The sequence below is a fragment of the Enhydra lutris genome, unplaced genomic scaffold, assembly GCF_002288905.1.
Source record: "Enhydra lutris kenyoni isolate GAN:26980312 unplaced genomic scaffold, ASM228890v2 scaffoldscaffold16, whole genome shotgun sequence".
Classification (NCBI taxonomy): Eukaryota; Metazoa; Chordata; class Mammalia; order Carnivora; family Mustelidae; genus Enhydra; species Enhydra lutris.
The window spans coordinates 22,632,719-22,650,545 of record NW_019154100.1 but is presented as its reverse complement, the minus strand read 5'-3'; the positions used below and the strand labels follow the sequence as shown (position 1 = coordinate 22,650,545).

Below are 17,827 nucleotides of genomic sequence, written 5' to 3'. Positions count from 1 at the left end.
GGTTCTTCAGAAAAGGAATGTAATTTATTCTCCTTAAACATGTGGTTGCAGCATTTTTTTTTTTTTAAGATTTTATCATTTGAGAGAGAAAGAGCTCATGTGCGAGCCTGAGTGAAGGTGAGGGAAGGGGAGAGAGAGAAGCTTAAGCCAGCCCCACGCCCAGTGCAGAGCCTGACATGGGGCTCCATCTCATGACCCTAAGACCATGACCTGAGCTGAAACCAAGAGTAGGATGCTTAACCAACTGAGCATGTGGCTCTAGTTTTAAGGCAAAACATGATTTTCTAGTCATTGGAACAGGGAACGACAGGGGGATCCTTTCAAGACATTGAACTACACACTGGGATTTCACTTCATCCCTCTGCATGAGACACATGTGTAGCTAATGGCTCCCCTGGTTTTGTGAGAAAACTCTGACTCTGCCATCAGACCAGGCTTCTGCTTTCTTACCTGATCAAAGTTGTAGAGGGCAGCATGCAAATTGGCCAGCATTCCTGTGGGGGGTTCATTAGTAATTTTAATAGAATTCTCCAGCAGTCCTTGAGGGATGATGTGTTCACGAGGTGTAGGTGCAGGTTCAGCACTCATGAAAACCCGGTAATCTCTGTGGCTTCCTTGGCTGAATCTTTCAAGGAGTTTCTCCAAGGTGCCTAGCCACCTGGCTACCAAATGGACATTCTGAAAACACAGTATGGCTTATAATTCTGGTGAAACTGAAGTATGTTGCTTAAATGATGGGATCACAACATTTTCCTATATATCAATGGGTAGAAAACCAGAGAACCAGAAAAACTCAGAGAACCAATTTTCCTGTATTATCACGTTACGGAACAAAACTAAGCACCAAAACGCTACTGCACAGTGAACACGTGGCAGGTTCCAAATCACCACAGCTTAGCGGTGCAAACCCCAATCTCCTTCCAACACACCTAGCCACTTCCAACACCCACCCATCACCTTGGAGGTGGAGTTTCCGACACTTTTCATTACAGTTCAAACTCAGTTATGAAGACTTACCTGGGTAGTTTAATCAAGTATAAAAATTAAAAGCCAGAAATGTACCTCACCCATTTCATTGTTTCTGATACCAACTGCCTCTACTCAGTGTCTACTCATTAGTAGATGATCTCCAAAGGATGAGACGGGTAAAGGGGTAGCCAAAAAAGAAATCTCTCTTTGTTCAGATGCTCTGCAGGTCCCTGATAGGTTAATTTCCTTAAATCCTAGAACTTTCAAAAATCATGAGAGAAACCAATGTCACCACCATCACTTCATGATTTTCAGTTTTATGATTCACAATCCTCCAACCCTCTCACCCATGGAGTGGGTAGTTGGCCTTGTGAGAACAGCATGAACAGGCTCCCTCCCTCTGGTGATGTCCTTAATGTAGTGACTGCAACATCACACCTAGGAATATGTAGTTATTTCCAGCAAAGAAAAACATTTGATATTATAAAAGCTATAAAAACCCCAAAGAATAAAGGCAAATAGGGACTGGAATAGTAATACAGATATCTATCTTTGCAACAGTTCTGTTGTAAGAAGATCTAATGCCAATTTAGTTGTTCACATTATGAGTCTTTTTCTTCCTTCGGCTAATACTGAACATATACTGGCAGGTGTCATGGCTGAACTGTGTCCCCACAAACTCAAATGTTGGAAGTCTTAACCCTCAGTACCTCAGTCCTGAGTGACTGTATTTGGAATAGGTCTTTAAAAAGGTAATTAAGAGTAAACACAACAATTAGAGTGGGTCTCAATCCAATATGGCTTGCATCCTTATAAGAAGAGGTGATCAGGACACACACACACACAGAGGGGAGACCATGTGAAGACACTGGGAGGAGGCAACCATTGACACACCAAGGAGAGAGCCTTTCAGAAGAAACCAAGCCTACTGACAACTTGATCTCAGACTTTTGGCCTCCAGAACTGTAAGAAATTGCATTTCTGCTGATTAAGCCACCCCATCTGGGACACTTTGGATTGGCAACCCTAGCAACCTTCTACAGTAAGTAAGGGATCTGAGTTTCCCGCCCTCCATGCTCACTGTTAGATTATAGCCGAAGTACTTCTCACACCTGACTGTGAACCTCACACAAGCAAGCAGAAACACAACAACAATAAAATCTGTTTTGCAAGCTCAAATGCGACTCCTCTTTCTTATGGCCTACAACACCTTCCTTGAGAAGTTCACTTGAAACAAATACAAGGATACTATAGGCAGTGACTTTGGGGTAAAGGAACAGAAAAATCTCCAAGTGAGCCATCCCCAGACACAGGCACATTCTGGACTCCAGCCTGGGTGATCTTGATCTTTGAGGATCTTCTTGAGGGTCTTGGCTTTGACGTTGGCTAGATTCTTATGCCCACTTGCCCAGGGGCAGCAATGCCTGGGCAACATTTGTAGCAAATCCATGTATCTTGGACCCATTTTGCCCGGGAAAATAGATTTTTAAAATCCAGTATGTCAATTCACAAGCCATCTGGTGTACATCTGAGACAAAGATAGATGCCATCCTGCTACCTGTGCACAGGTTTTCTCTGGTGTGTGGGCTTCTGATAAAATGCTAGTTGAACATCCCTTGAAGGGCTTTATCTGACCACAGGAACTGACCACTGTAGGGTCTGGTTAAGAGCTCATTCGCATGAGCATACTTATCATATGCCTACACGGATATAATTTAACGTACATTGCAAACAAAATAACAAGTTCCCATTATGCTGGTCTCCCCTTTATTCAAAGTCCTGCTTCTCTTTTATATGGCAACGAGGTAGTAGAAACCTCCGGAAACTGAGATAGCCACAGGACTGCAGTCAAGTCCTGCCTCAGGCTCCATCTCCCTCCACCTGCTGCTCCCCCTGCTCATGCTCTCTGTCAAATAAATAAATGAAATCTTAAAAAAAAAAAAAAGCAAGTTGCAAATGTGAGATATTATGATAATGGCTTTGGCAATCTATATACAAGCCTGTTTACTTTTAGCGCTCTTAGAATGTTCCAGATATCTCTAAGTCAGGAGAATGAGGGGGTTTTCTCTAATATTCTTAAATTTCAAAGCACGATGGCTTGAAAATCTCTCAAAAGATGATGGCTATCCTTGTCAGCTGAGTCCCTCAACACCTTTGGAGGGGTCACTAGTACTAAGAGAACCCCAAGGACCCTGCAAATCACCGTCTGTCAGGAGGACGGATCATTCCCATGGGCCTGGACAACTCTGCACCGTCCATCCCTCGTGATCATTCCCAGTGTTGTCCAAGAAAATGCCATACTCACTTGGAGGATGACCCAGTGTCCTCCTTTGGAGGCTTTCTCCAGGGCCTTTTCTGCCACCGTCTCCTGACCTTGTCCTAAAGACACATTGTGGAGTTTTCCCGAGTCGATTGTAAACCCCAGTCGTTTGCCTGTGGGAGCGCACAACAGGATAAGAGGAAGAGTGACTCGGGAGAGGTAAGAGGAGTCTGGAACTTTCTGTCTCGTGTCCACCTGTGGTTACGGCTGCCACCTTCTAGGTCGCCCACCTCAAGAATCCAATCCCAACTCCTGTCATTTCAGCAAGCAGCATTTTGAGCTTTCTCAACGGCTGCCTCCTCGGGCGCATTAGCGGAGCCTGTGGAAATCAGTTGCTCTGGTTTTATGGTAATGAAGCTTTTGACATTTTGATAGATGGCAAGTATTGTTATTGAGCTTTATTAACTCTTGCTGGAGTAGCAAAGCATTTCCTTCATAAAAAAGGAGCAACGTGTGGTAGCTATCACATCATTTTTTGAACAAATTGGCTCATTGGGTAAATGCAGGAGCCTCTCACCTTGTGGCCATGCTTGAATCGAGCACAGTCAGGTCACCGCTCTATTAACCTGGTGTTCTCGGTGCGGGCTGTGGGGAATAGTAATCCACGGCACAAAGCGAGAGTGCCTTGCACAATCGAATAGGCTTGCTCTAATGACCACTATTTAGTCACAGGGGGCACAAGATTACACTAGAATGGAGAAAATTGCCCTCTGGCCCTTACATAGTCAAAAGGTGGAAAACAGTACAAAAGAAACTTGCATTATGCCAAACAGAGGAATGTTCCATTTGAACAGTTCTTCAGGCCACAATGTTATTAGCCTTACGTGTTCCATATACTCCATCTCCCACAAATGAAAAAGAAAGAAGGAAAGAGAGAGAGAATGAAAGTAACTGGCTGTGAACCAAGAGGCAGGCCGGGCGCGCGCTGGGTGAGAGGGAGGGCGGGAAGGCAAGGCTCCAGGCGCCTCACCGAGGATCTCGAGGTCTTTAAGGGCGTCCACCCCTGGAGACAGGATGAAGAAGATGGGCGTGTCTGGGCTGCTATCTTCAAATGCTTTAACTAAATCCACTCTGGTCCTCCCCACATACTTGGCACCCAGCTTTTCCTCCACGAAATTCCTAATAGAAAAGGATAAGGCAAAAGACAGCATCAGTGCTCATGACCTTGAAAAGTGCCACAACTTGGATCAGCTTAAATCACAGGCACAGGAAGGAAGCAAACTACATTCATTATATGGGATATTTTCGCAGAACAATACGAATCCAGCTAGATTTATGCATCAGTGTCAGTGAAGTCCCTCCCCGCTTCAGAAGCTCTGAAAATCAGAAGCCTATATTCCGTTTTGGGGGCTACTGAGACCCCCCCCCACTGAGTCCCACCAGCTGCCTGTGTATGGCTTTGTATCCCCCCCAAATCTCCTGCCAGATCCCCCATTACTTATTAACAGTTCATTAGATTTGCCACAGTGCAATTTTCCAGCCTGCTGGGTTTCTCATGAATATACAAATGCTTTTTGGGGTGTTTCTAATATAGGGAAGCTCAATTAAGCAGGATTATTTTCCCGCAGTATCAGATTTAGCAGAAAGTAAGTACTACTAAGCAGAATTAACTTGTAAAGTAGGGCACGCAGAGGCATCTGCAAAGGGGAAATTAGTTGGCCAGAGCAGATGAAAAGACTGGAGGTGTGTCATGGCTGTTGAACGAGGAGCAGAAAAAGAAGGAACTTGAGAACTCTTTGGTTGGTGAATTCAAATGAGAACACGACTTGTGTGAATTAGGCAGCATATTACCATTGAGGAGCCGAAAGGGCAAAGAAAAACGACACACGGACCAAGATGCAGACAGGGGTTCCTGCTTTAAATTGCATTGGTTGTAAAGTTATAGGACTATCAGTGTCTCCATGAAAGGAATTCATTTTTGTTTGATGTGTAAAATCTTCGGAGCCCAAATGTTACGGCTAAATAAAGACAGTGGAAATTGCCCTGGGAAAATGCATGCTCCTAGCCTCTGAACTCTGCTGACACCCATCTCCCCAGCTAGAATATTTCCAGTGGTTCCCCGTCTCCCCTCCTGGTGTCAGAAGCAAGGTTTTCAGGAAGGGCGGTCTCAGCCTGATGACAGACCAGCACACTAGTTAGCGTTCAGCGAATTTCAATATCAATAGTAATGATGAAAGTATCAGATTTTCCAGCAGCATCGTGGCTCATCAACAGGGACCACAAATGCCTCCCCCAGAAGCTCCTTGCCCCTAAGACTAAGTCTCTTCTAGGTCACTGTATTTCCAAAAATGCTAACGGCCCCACCTGAGAGCGTATGTCATTCTGTCGGGGCGTACTGCTCTCAAAATAATCAGCTTCTGTATGAAACTTTTCTTCTTCCATTCTTGTGGCAACTTCTCTTTCTCTGGGCACTCGGACTCAGCCCATTTCCTCCACTGTTTGGCCGATCCTTCCACATCTCGGTCTATGCCTCGAAATTCTTCCAGGAGGGCTACTGCCTGTCATACAAGGGGAAGACATAAGGTGGGGGGTAAATAGTTTAGAGTCTGAGACAGGGACCAATGAAGTACCGAATCCTCTGTCAACATGTTGGGCTGGGCTGTCTTCTTTTCTTGCCAGATGTGCTCTACACCCTTTCCTCCCCAGCTATGAGGGTTACTGGATTATTGGAGCTAAACTCCCTGGTTCTCTGGCTGGGTTGGGTTTGGCCAAGAGGGGGCACTGGCCAGAGACTGGAGGGCTACAGGAAAGGGTTGCAGGGGTATTTCTTCCTCAGCTGTGGTGACATAGGCTGGCAGTGACTATGTTCATCTACAGAAGGTCACAGCTCCTATAGGTTGGCTCCCTCCCCTTACTTCATTTCTCCACAGTTTCAGTAATTACTCCTTTCTTCCATTTACCATCCCCATTCCTGGCTGATTCCCTTAGTCTTCTTCCCATAGGATGCAAATACACTCTCTGTTAAAATTTTTTTTAATCACCCCTTTGAATGAGCCATCTGTTTTCTGCTGAGACCCTGACTGATCAACAAATAGACTTGAATTTATAATTCTACATAACCTAGTTAAAAATTCTACTACAAACAAATCTAAACATACTATAAAACTAAGGGATAATGGTTATTTTCAATAGACAGAAATTTTCCTTCTTAGAAAAAGAATGAAGCAAATACCATGTGTATGTTATCATACAAGCCTCTTTAAGGATTCCAAAGTCTAAGGGAATAAACTTAACAGTAGGATCTTCTGACTGAAAAATGAGGTAAGAATCGACACCTGAGGTTGATGAATAACTTTTTTCTCCACAATATTCTGTTCTGCTTCAACACTTTAAAATGAGAATAAACTACTGTGTTGTTATATAATTAACACACAAATTCGGAAAAAGTGGAGAAGTATTATAAAAAAGAAAACAAGCCTGATTTAGGTAAATTGACAAAAATGTTTCTTGACTTTTACCAAAGGTCCTGCAGAATATACATATTTATTAACTTTTCCACCCATAAGTAGGTCAAAGTTTCTTTACTTTCAAATAAGAAATTAATCAGTGTATACTTTAGTAATAAAAAGACAATTTGAAATTACATAGCGTATTTCTACAAATGAAATGGGATATAATACATCATTTATATTTTTAAAACATTTCTACATTTGGCAGAACTGATACTTGAAATAAGTTTTAGAAAGTGAAAAGCCACCTTCCTCACATACCTTGAGAGCACTCCATGACTGAGTAGTTAGGAAGTCAACAGGACTCAGGTAATTGTGCTCAACTGTGAACCGAAGCAGGAAATCCAATTCAAGACGGTCTATCTCTTTCTTTCGCAACAAAATCTTGAGGGTACATGAAATTGAAAAGGGTCATTTAGTTTATATCAAAATCAGGACATAAGAGGTAGTCACCATTTCAAGACAGGACTGAAAAGGTAGAACCAAGTCTACCGACCTTCTTATTGATAACGAGCTGTTCTAAAGCTGAAATAATAAATCTCAGATTATGCTCATGATCTCAAAACCCTGCCTGAAAATCTAGTAACAAATAATTATGAAGACTATTTTTTCCCCAATTTTAACACATGACTATTAGCAAATTATTTGAAATATACATTCATATTTAGTCTTTTGCTCTTAGATCAAACTTGTCTTAAAACTGGTTGCATAAATTGAGAAAGCCTTAGGTGGTAATGGGTCAAATTACTAAACAAAAGGTAGAACCAGTATTATAATTTAGTCCTAATACAGAAGTTACACCAAATAAACTATGAGATATAAGAAAGATTTTTTTTTTTAAGATTTTATATATTTGACACACAGAGAGAGATCACAAGTAGGCAGAGAGGCAGGCAGAGAGAGAGAGGGGAGGAAGCAGGCTCCCCGTGGAGCAGAGAACCCGATGTGGGGCTCGATCCCAGGACCCTGGGATCATGACCTGAGCTGAAGGCAGAGACTTTAACCCACTGAGCCACCCAGGCGCCCCAAGAAAGATTTTTTTTTTAAAGAGAGGTGGGGGAGGGGCAGAGGGAGAGAGAGAATCTCCCAGTTTAAAGCCTGATGAGGAGCTTGGGCTTGATCTAACAACCCTGAGATCATGATCTGAGCTGAAATCAAGAGGTGGATGCTTGAGAGACTGTGGACTCTGAGAAACAAACTGAGGGTGTCGGAAGGGAGGGGGGTGGGGGGATGGGTGAACCTGGTGGTGGGTATTAAGGAGGGTACGTATTGCATGGAGCACTGGGTGTGGTGCATAAACAATGACTCTTGGAACACTGAAAAAATAAAAAAAGAAAAAAGAAAAGAGGTGGACGCTTAACTGACTTAGTCCCCCAGGCACCCTGATAAATTTTTCTTAAATGTGAGATTAAGAAAAATAAGAGATCATTGTTTTATAGATACAACTAAACAAACAGTGTAAACTGAAATAAACTTTAGAAAACTGCATTAAAAACCTGTTAAGTGCATAGAACATTTTGGGGGGGGTGGAAAAGGGGGATGAAATATTCTTAACTTTCACATAAAAATTATAATACCATATAAAGTTAAACAGGTAAAGTGTTTGAGCTTTATGCTATTTTAAAACTCTTAGGTATTGGGCTCTTGGGTGGCTCAGTTGGTTAAGCGACTGTCTTCAGCTCAGGTTGTGATCCTGGAGTCCCAGGATCGAGTCCCACTTTGGGCTCCCTGCTCCGCAGGGAGTCTGCTTCTCCTGCTGACTTTTCTCCACTCCTGTTCTCTCTCTCTCATTCTCTCTCTCTCTCAAATAAATAAATAAAATCTTTAAAAACAAAACTCTTAGGTATCTTCAAAATGCATTATGAGTAGTAACACATTAAAAATATTTTATTAAAAAAAGAATACTTTATTAATTGCTTTTTTCATAATTTGATTTATTTCAACAAATAATTGCCATATGTATATACACACACGAAGTTTTGATTTACAAAAATCGCCAGGATTTGCGATAAGCTCTAATTTATTTCTGGCTTCCAAGGAGGAATTTTTTTTTTTTAGACAGAGAGTGTGAGTGGTGGGGGGAGTGGTTGGGGAGGGAGAGCAGAGGGAAGGGGAAAGCGAGAGAGAGAGAGAGAGAGAGAGAAACTCAAGCAGACTCTCTGCTGAGCACAGAGTCCTGTTTGGGGCTCGATCTCACCACCCTGAGTTGATGACAGGAGCCGAAATCTAGAGTTGGATGCCTAATGAACTGCGTCACCCACGTGGCCCAGGGAGATAGTTTTAAATAGACAGTGTGCATACATGTGCGTGCATGTCATTTATTCTCAATCCTGGCTTTTTACCGTTAATGAATAATATGTGTAAGAACAAAAATTTCGTTTTGTAGTGCCTTGCTCCTAGGCCTCACTTACATTATGAAGCACCTATACCTATATTCTTAAATAAACCAATGAAATCTACAAGCACGGAAAATATTGAATGTAATAGTCTGTCCCTGCTAATAGCAGGGGCTTATAAAATGCCTTCTTTGGGGGCGCCTGGGTGGCTCAGTGGGTTAAAGCCTCTGTCTTCGGCTCATGTCATGGTCCCAGGGTCCTGGGATCGAGCCCCACATCGGGCTGTCTGCTCTGCAGGGAGCCTGCTTCCTCTTCTCTCTCTCTCTGCCTGCCTCTCTGCCTACTTGTGATCTCTGTCTGTCAAATAAATAAATAAAATCTTTAAAAAAAAAATGCCTTCTTTGGGCAAGGCACTTTGGAGGGCACAGCACAGATGAGGCACTGACCTTCTGTCAAGATGTAGGCTGATAAGAAAAAGTTAGACAGCAATAGAACTAATGAAAGGACACATGCTTATTCTACTTAGGCTTCAGTCCTCAATGTTTTCTTCCTATCATGCGCATCTTTATTTAAAAGCAATCTTTGCTGGGGCACCTGGAGGGCTCAGTCAGTTAAGCATCTGTCTCTTGATTTTGACTTGGGGGATGATCTCAGGGCAGTGAGATGGAGCCCTGCGTCAGGCTCCCTGCTCAGTGGGGGTCTGCTTGAGACTCTCTCTCCCTCTGCCCCTCCCCCAGCTTGCTCTCTCTCAAATACATACATCACATCTTCTGCTGAAGTCCATATCAAGAAAAGGAAAAGGAATAAAAGGATAGTAGATCTCACTAAAGGTGGCAGTGTGAAACCTGGAGCTCTTTGACGCATTCATTGGTTTCTAAAGGGACAGAGAGACTCCTAGGACCATCTGGATCTAGACTCATAATTCTGATCTCAAGCCATCTCCCTGGTAGTACCTGGCAGGCTCTGCACAGGACCTGAGAAGCGAGGGGGAGGTCTCATTGATCTGTTTTTCAGGGTGACAGCTAATGTGGGTCACTTAAAGTGCGTACTCCTCCCCAAAACCAACACCTCGCAACCTACTCAAAAGCTGGGACATGTCCAAGTTTACCCTGGGAAATTCAAACTTACTTCATGCCGCCAAGGGCTTCCAAGAAAGGTGTCATGTCTTCCTTCAGTGGAAGTAGAGCATGTAATAAACAGGTAGGGGACTGTGTGGCTCTGAGGATGCTTTCAAGTGACTGAATTCCTTACCTGAAAAGCCATCTGGGATAGGAAGGTGAGTTTGTCCCTCTCAAACAGTGCCTGGCTGGTATAGAGGAAGACGGCGTGCGTGACGTTTTCCGTTAGGATCGAGACTCGCCCCTGCACGTCCTCCACCTTGTCAGCCTGTTCGATTGCCCTGAGGAACAGCATGTTGAAAGCCTGGGAAATTCAAAGTGACTGGTAAGACTGATGTCTAGCTACCCCCAGACACACAGTAGAAATGTGGAATCACTTTGTAAGTTTATGTTGAACTGTACACAAAACTGCCAAACTGTTTTCCACAAATGGTTTTACCACTTTGCCTTTTCAACAGCAACATGAAGGAGTTGCAGTCCGGCAACTGTGCTGATACTTGTTACCGCCAGGCTTGTACAAATGCGGCTATTCTTTTTGGTATACAATAATACTTCGTTCTGCTTTTCCTTTTTCCTCATATTTTTCTGAGGAATATTGAGCATTTAAATATGTGCTCAGGGGCAGTACCCATAACTTAGCATAATAGGACATGTTTGTTCAAATCTTTCATTGAGTTGTCTTATTGAGTTGTACGAGTTCTTTACATATTTTGGTTTAAGTTCATTATTAGATACATATATTGGAAGATTTTTATAGTATGTGGCTTGCCTTTTCATTTTCTTAATGTCTTTTGAAGACCATATATTTTTAGTTTGATAAGATTTCACTTATGGGGCGCCTGAGTGGCTCAGTGGGTTAAAACCTCTGCCTTCGGCTTAGGTCATGATCCCAGGGTCCTGGGATCAAGCCCCACATCGAGCTCTCTGCTCAGCGGGGAGCCTGCTTCCCTTCCTTTCTCTCTGCCTGCCTCTCTGCCTGTTTGTGATCTCTGTCAAATAAATAAATAAAATCTTTTAAAAAAAGATTATTTTCTTTCTCTTGTATGCTAAGAAATCTTTGTCTAACCTAAAGATTCTCTCTCATTTTTTCCTAGAAATTATATTGTTTTCCTTAATTATTTTGAGCTAATTTTGTATAAAGTGTGATGTAATGGTTCAGGTTCATTTTATTCTTTGTGGATATCCTGTTTTCTCAGCACCATTTGTTGTAAAAACTATCCCTTCTTCACTGACTTGGTATCACTGCCAAAAATCAACTGATCAAACATCTGTGGGACTATCTCTGGATTCTATGTTATCTACATATTTTTCTTTAGGCCAATTAGTATAGGTTTATAATAAGTCCTGAAATCATGTACTGTAAATTCCCTAAATTTCTTGTTCTTCTTCAAAATTGTTCCATCATTTTAAACGCTTTGAATTTCTACACAAATTTTAGAATTATCTTGCCGATTTCTATTAAAAAAGCCTTTAGAGATTTGACTGAGATATCAAACCTACAGATCAATTTGGAAAGAACTGGCATCGTCGTAATATTGAATGTTCTAATCCATAAACACAGTATACCTCCTCCATGGTCTATCTCAACAATGTTTTGTAGCTTATAGCACATGGGTCTTGTTTTGTTAAAATTATCCCTAAGAGTTTTGTGATTTTGGAAGCTATTATAAATAGTACTGAGTTATTATTCCAATTGTTTGTACTTCATATATAAAAACAATTGACTTTGTATATTGATTTTATATTCTGCCATCTTGCTAAAAACTCACTTCTTAGTCCTAGTAGTTTTTTTTGGTAGATTTCTTAAGATTTTCTACATACATGATTAGGTGATTTGTGGGGCAAAAAGAGACACCTTTTCTTCTTTTTTTAAATGTCTGTGCCTTTTGTTTTATTATTGCACTGGCAATAACCTGCAGGGAGGTTGTGAATAGAAGTGTTGCGAGAAGACATTGTTCCTGATCTTAGGGGAAAGCATTCAATTTTCCAACATTAAGTATAATATTAGCTATAGATTTTTGTAGATGGCCATTTTCATTTTGAGAAGTTACCATTTATTCTTAGTTGGCTCAGGTTTTCTTTTTCTTTTTTTGACCAGGTGTTGAAATTTGTCAGATTCTTTGTCTGCATCCAATGAACTGATCATGTGGCTTTTCTCTTTTGTTTTATTCATATGAAGACTTGTGTTATTTTTTAAAAATATTTAACCAGCTTGCATTCCTGGCATAAATTCCACTTGGATATAATATACTGTGTTTTTTTTTTTTTTAATATGTGGCTGGATCAATTTGCCAGTCTTTCCTTGAGTAGACTGGCAACAGTGTTCATGAAGAGGTCTGCTTTGTGGTTTTTTCCCTTGCGATGTCTTAGTCTGGTTTTCGTATTTGGATAACACTGGGTTGATATTACTGATTTAATTTTATTACTCTTTATACACTGTGGTTGTTCCAAAATCCAACCACTCTGTGCTTCTCAGAACTTCTGCACACTAGCTCCAAACTACTAGGAACCTGCTAGTTACTCCTGACGCTTTTCGTTATTGTCCATACCCAATCCGTTTCCAAGGGCTGATTATTTTAGCTTCAAACCACAGGTCAAGTTTTTTTTTAGTCTTTCGTCATCTGTCATCTGCTTCAAACTGTTCAATGGCTACTTTTTGTAGACAAACTATAACCCATAATCCCCCATCTGGTAATGAAGTCTCCCATGATCTCCATTTTCACACCTCTCTAGACTCCTGTCTTGTCTTCTTTTCCCTCACTCATTAATTACCCTCCAGCCACACAGATTCATTCACCACCTGAATCCCAAACTCTTTCATGCCCTCACACATCCTTGTTTTCTCCAAACACTCCAGAGGTGGCTAAACTCTATAGAAATCAACTATGTTACTTTCTCTGAGAGGCATTCCCTGAGCTAAGAGCGAAAGAATCCTTCCCACACTTATTATTCTCTCTCATTGTACTTATCACTTTTACACATACACACACACAAATACACACACACCTATGTATCTCCACTCATACCTTTTTTTTTAAGTTGGATACTCAGCACAACATCTGGCATGATGATTGATGTCAACAGCAATTTGTTTAAAAACTGAGTGACAGAATGAATAAATACTGCCTAGAGGCACAACGTGGCAAAGTAAAAAGCATGGCCTTTGGGATCACAACCACGAGTTCAAATCCTGCCTTTAGCATTATAATGTGAATTCTTGGGCAACTGCTTTAAAATGTGAAAATGATAGCTTTCTTTCTTTTCTTTTCTTTTCTTTTTAAATAGGGATATAATAATATATTGAGATGTTTCAGGTATAAGAATGAACCAAAGTATGAAAATGCCTGGTATGGAATAGAGTGACTTAATGAATAGTTGTTCTCAGTCTTTCTCCTGCTCTACCAAAATAACATGAGAAATCTTTAATAAGACACCTACATTTTCACAGAGTAAAGGAATCACAAGGAAAATTCCCTTATATATAATAAACTCAAGACTCAGTTTAAGAACAAAAACAAATGTATTATGATGCCACATAATTTAATTATCTTAAAGCCTTAATGAAAACCTTAAATAAAAGTTCCTGAGAAAATGAGGTATTTTTTTTCCTTACTAGATCCTCAGGACTCCTTACTGAGTTCTGATATACTGAGATTGCTTAAAAATAAATTCTAAACTTCCAGAAACAAGTTGAATGCACGAAATTAAAAATTTTTCTTAGCCTATTCAGCATTACCTTCAAAGAGAATTGATAGATGGGGTTAATTTTTCTGAGGTCATTAATAACAAAATAAAGAAGAGATGCTCTGGCCGCCACTGGTCTGTAACATTCTCGGGCCTCATTGATTTTTCTTTCATTTTCTTTAGCTTCAGTCACCTATGGTGAGATCAAACAACGTAAGTAACTAGTAACTTACTCTTCATGTTCTTTATACCTACCCAACTGATGGAAGGGATGTATCTGAAATGAAAAAGTATTTGCATTAAAATAGATAACATGTGTGGCATCTATGTGCTTCAATTTTTCTAAAATTATTAGATTCATATTTTCAATGACTTTTTTTTCATAAACTGAGTTTTCAGTGAGAATGGACATAATGTTAGCTGTTTTATGGTTACAGATTAAACAAACCTGATTGGTTTTGGTTTTATAGAATTTGTTCTGAGTAATGTCACCTTCCCCTGCCTCCTCTCTCTTTTTCAGGTTTAATAACCCAGCTCTATCACCTCTCAGGGATAGCTCTTAAAAGTCTGCTGGGTCAATTCAATGCCCATAACTTTTATTAGTCAACAAGGTATACAAAAGCAGTCAAGGTCAATAATATATCCAATAGCCAGGCTTACTAAAAAACCTTTATATGAAGACTCTCATGACTGTCTGACTTTGTACCAGATGATCCATATGCTCATATTTTCCCATTTAGTTTATCTTTATGTATTAGCCCCTGGGCATAGTCAGAGAGATAATTAAAACAACAATAACAGCACCACCACCTACAACCAACATACTCATTTTTACTCAAGGCTCAAATATATTTTTTTAAAAAAATCTAGGACTACTGCTGGTCCTAGAGCTTTTTAAGATAGTCTTTTTTTTTTTTTTTTTTTAAACAAAGTTGATTCCTCATACTTGTGTATAAATGGAAATAAAATGTAGAGTGGGGCGGGGGGGTATCCCTACATAGCAATATACTAAGAAGATAGGAAGAGACATTTTAAGAGACAATTAGAAGCTAATGTCAAAGCTAAGACCTAATTTACTTAATTGCCCCAATCTTTACCATCTTAGGAGCTACCTAGAATTCACTTACTTAAAAGGAGAGACTAATTTGGGATTCCTTTTCTTAGCTAAAATTAAGACAAACATATAGGATGTGTGGTGACACAGCCTCAACTGGGTAATTAATAGATTACTTAGTAATGAGGATATTCCAGAAAGGAAATGAGGTTCCTCTCCTTCTGAAACAATAGAATTTTAAAGTTCGTCGCCAGTTGTATGAGTCCAAAGTGCACATCATGTGCAAGGCAGATTGAGACATAGGCTGGATGTTCAGCAGGAAATCTACTCAATGAAAGTTTTTACTGGCATTCAGGAAATGTCATTGTTTCCCAGGGTGAATAATGTATCTGAGTACAGCAGGACACCGTCCCTTGCTCCGTCTCCTACCACTGAAGGCCTGCAAACAAAACATCAGCTCTAAATATTTCCCTGAAAGGCACAACAGACTGGGAAGCCTGTGGTGGGACTGTAGGGTGTCAGTCTGCCAGAGCTGGATGCTGAGCCTTTTTCGATTTTAGACCATATATGCCAGCAGGCTCCAATTTTCTTCCGATTTGGCCACTCAGGAAAAATAATAGCCTGACAGAGTCTCCTGTGAGTGACTGGATCTATGCTGAATTAGGATAAGCACAAGTCCAACCACCTCCTTCTCCACACAGAGCCCCGCACATTTTTAAGGGCGGTTTATTAAGTGAACTGAAATCCACAACAAGTCAGTGCTCTTAGAGAAGTTGTAAGGTTGGATCACATTTTTACGCCAACCACTTGATTCAAAAGGAGCACTGTGACCCTCTGGGGGCCCTTTGCGTCTTCTTACCTTGCTCTCTATCTCTGCGGCGGTTGCTTTCGTCATCTCTAGTCTCTCCACCAGCTCGGTGTCACCCAGAAAGCTCCCCTCTGCTGCAGAAAGGCGTAGAAGGAGGTCGTCCTCCAGGTACTTCAGCTCGATCTTAAAGTCATTTTGGTGCTTCGTCAAAACCAACTAACACAAACCAGGAAAAGGCGTGAGACATTGTGGTTCAATTCAGGTTTGAAAGCGGATCCTTTAATCACCAATTTCACAGAATCATATATAGTAAATTGCACTTAAAATTAAAAACATACTAATCCTCTTTAAAAAGCTACTTTAAAGCAAGTCGGAAAATGTGGTAAGAATTGCTTGCAGCCCAGGGTCCAGAGAATGCATATTTGTCCTAATCATTTAACATCAGGAACCTACAGGAAGAATCTACTCTATAGGAAGAAACTTCTGGATCTGCTTCCTATCTAAAGAGATGGAAGTCATTTCCAACCTCACAACAGGAAGAAAACGAATCCTCAAGTCTTTTTACATCCGTCAAAGAACTGAAGTCACAGGGCCAACGGCTACTCTCAAAATCAGAGAAGTGGGTGAATACAGACCATCACAGCTGCTGGCAAATTCACAATAGTCATTGGCTAATTGTTGAAGGCAGAGCTTGAGGGTTCAAAACCTCGGGGGGGGGGGGGTCTTGGGAAGCCCTTCATACTTTTGTGAATTTGCTTCTAGGAGACTTACCAGGTTCTTACAGTGAAGATCAGGGGGAAAAAAGAAAAATCTATTCCTGCTTTGGGCAGTGGAAGGGGGAAAAACAACCATTTTGAAATATGTCCGGAGGAAAGCAACTATTTAAAATAAGCAGGAGCTTTCTGTTCTCTTAACAAATGCCTGCCCTCAAGGGAAATTTTATTGTCAGAGCCTTATCTGACCTTAGGCAGGAGGATGATTGGATAACTCTGTTTCCCCTGGATGTCCTTTCTTGCATAGAGAATATAAAAATAAATGATAAACTCTGAAGTTCAAACTCCAGTGACTCAGGCCTATTAGAAAACCCTTGGATTTAATGATGGGATTATAGAATACTTCCCATCCAAAATACCTTACCATCTTATCACATCAAGACTCCAGTATGATAACACTGGATTACAACAGAGTTCGAGATACTGACTCCATTTAAGAAGGAGCTTCTAGAATCGTCCAAGGACACAGCAAGACAATAACAGGGATCTGAGAGGAAAGTAAAGCCTATAACACTGACAGTTCCAGCAAATGTGACATGCAGCCTAACTCCTAACCACATAAATATAAAACCTAACACTAAAGCTCTACTTACCTCACTTCAAATTATCTAATATATCATAGCTAGCTTTTAACAAAAAAGTACAAGGCACACTGAAAGGCAACATAGTCTGAAGAGATAAAGCAAACCCCAGAACAAGAGTCAGAAATGGCAGAGATTTTGAAATTATCAAACTGGGAATTAAAAATAACTAAGCTTAATGTGCTAAGGGGCTTTAATGGGTAAAGTGGAAAACATGCAAGGTTATATGGACACTTCAAGTAGAGAGAGAGAAACTCTAAGAAAGGAAATGCTAGAAATAAACTCTATGACAGAAAGAAGGATGTCTTTGATGGACTCCTCAGTAGGCTGGACACACCAAGGGAATCATCAGCCAACTCAAAGTTAAGTCAACAGAAACTTTTCAAAGTGAAAAGGAAAGAGAAGAGGAATGGGAAAAAAAGGGAAAAGAATATTCAGTAAATGTAGGAAAATTACAAAAAGCTTAACACGCACATCATGGGAAATCCTGAAGGAGAAAAAGGAGAAGAAATATTGGAGGTAATAATGGCAAAGAATTTTCCAAAATTAATGACATTCACCAAACCACAGATCCAGGGAGTTCACAGCATACTAAGCAGAGTAAGAAACAAACAAATATATCAGACCATAATCAAACAAAGAAAAAATTTTAGAAAAAGCTACAAGGAAAACAAACAAACCAACCCACCTCACCCACAGAAGAAAGAGGACAAGAATTTCCCAGAACTTTTGAGA

The 17,827-nt window shown here is 40.7% G+C and overlaps 1 protein-coding gene across 1 annotated transcript in view; it reads right to left on the bottom strand.

Annotated features, from left to right (window-relative positions):
- Positions 1–17,827, bottom strand: part of LOC111147239 (dynein axonemal heavy chain 11) — a 320,049-nt gene that overhangs the window by 26,509 nt on the left and 275,713 nt on the right. Inside the window, exons 67-74 of the mRNA XM_022503160.1 lie at positions 15,790–15,954; positions 13,929–14,069; positions 10,326–10,496; positions 7,000–7,122; positions 5,594–5,787; positions 4,260–4,408; positions 3,275–3,402; positions 451–678 (exon numbers count right to left, since the gene is read on the bottom strand). Of these exons, the coding sequence (XP_022358868.1) occupies positions 451–678; positions 3,275–3,402; positions 4,260–4,408; positions 5,594–5,787; positions 7,000–7,122; positions 10,326–10,496; positions 13,929–14,069; positions 15,790–15,954 (1,299 nt within the window). The remainder of the gene's footprint in view (positions 1–450; positions 679–3,274; positions 3,403–4,259; positions 4,409–5,593; positions 5,788–6,999; positions 7,123–10,325; positions 10,497–13,928; positions 14,070–15,789; positions 15,955–17,827) is intronic.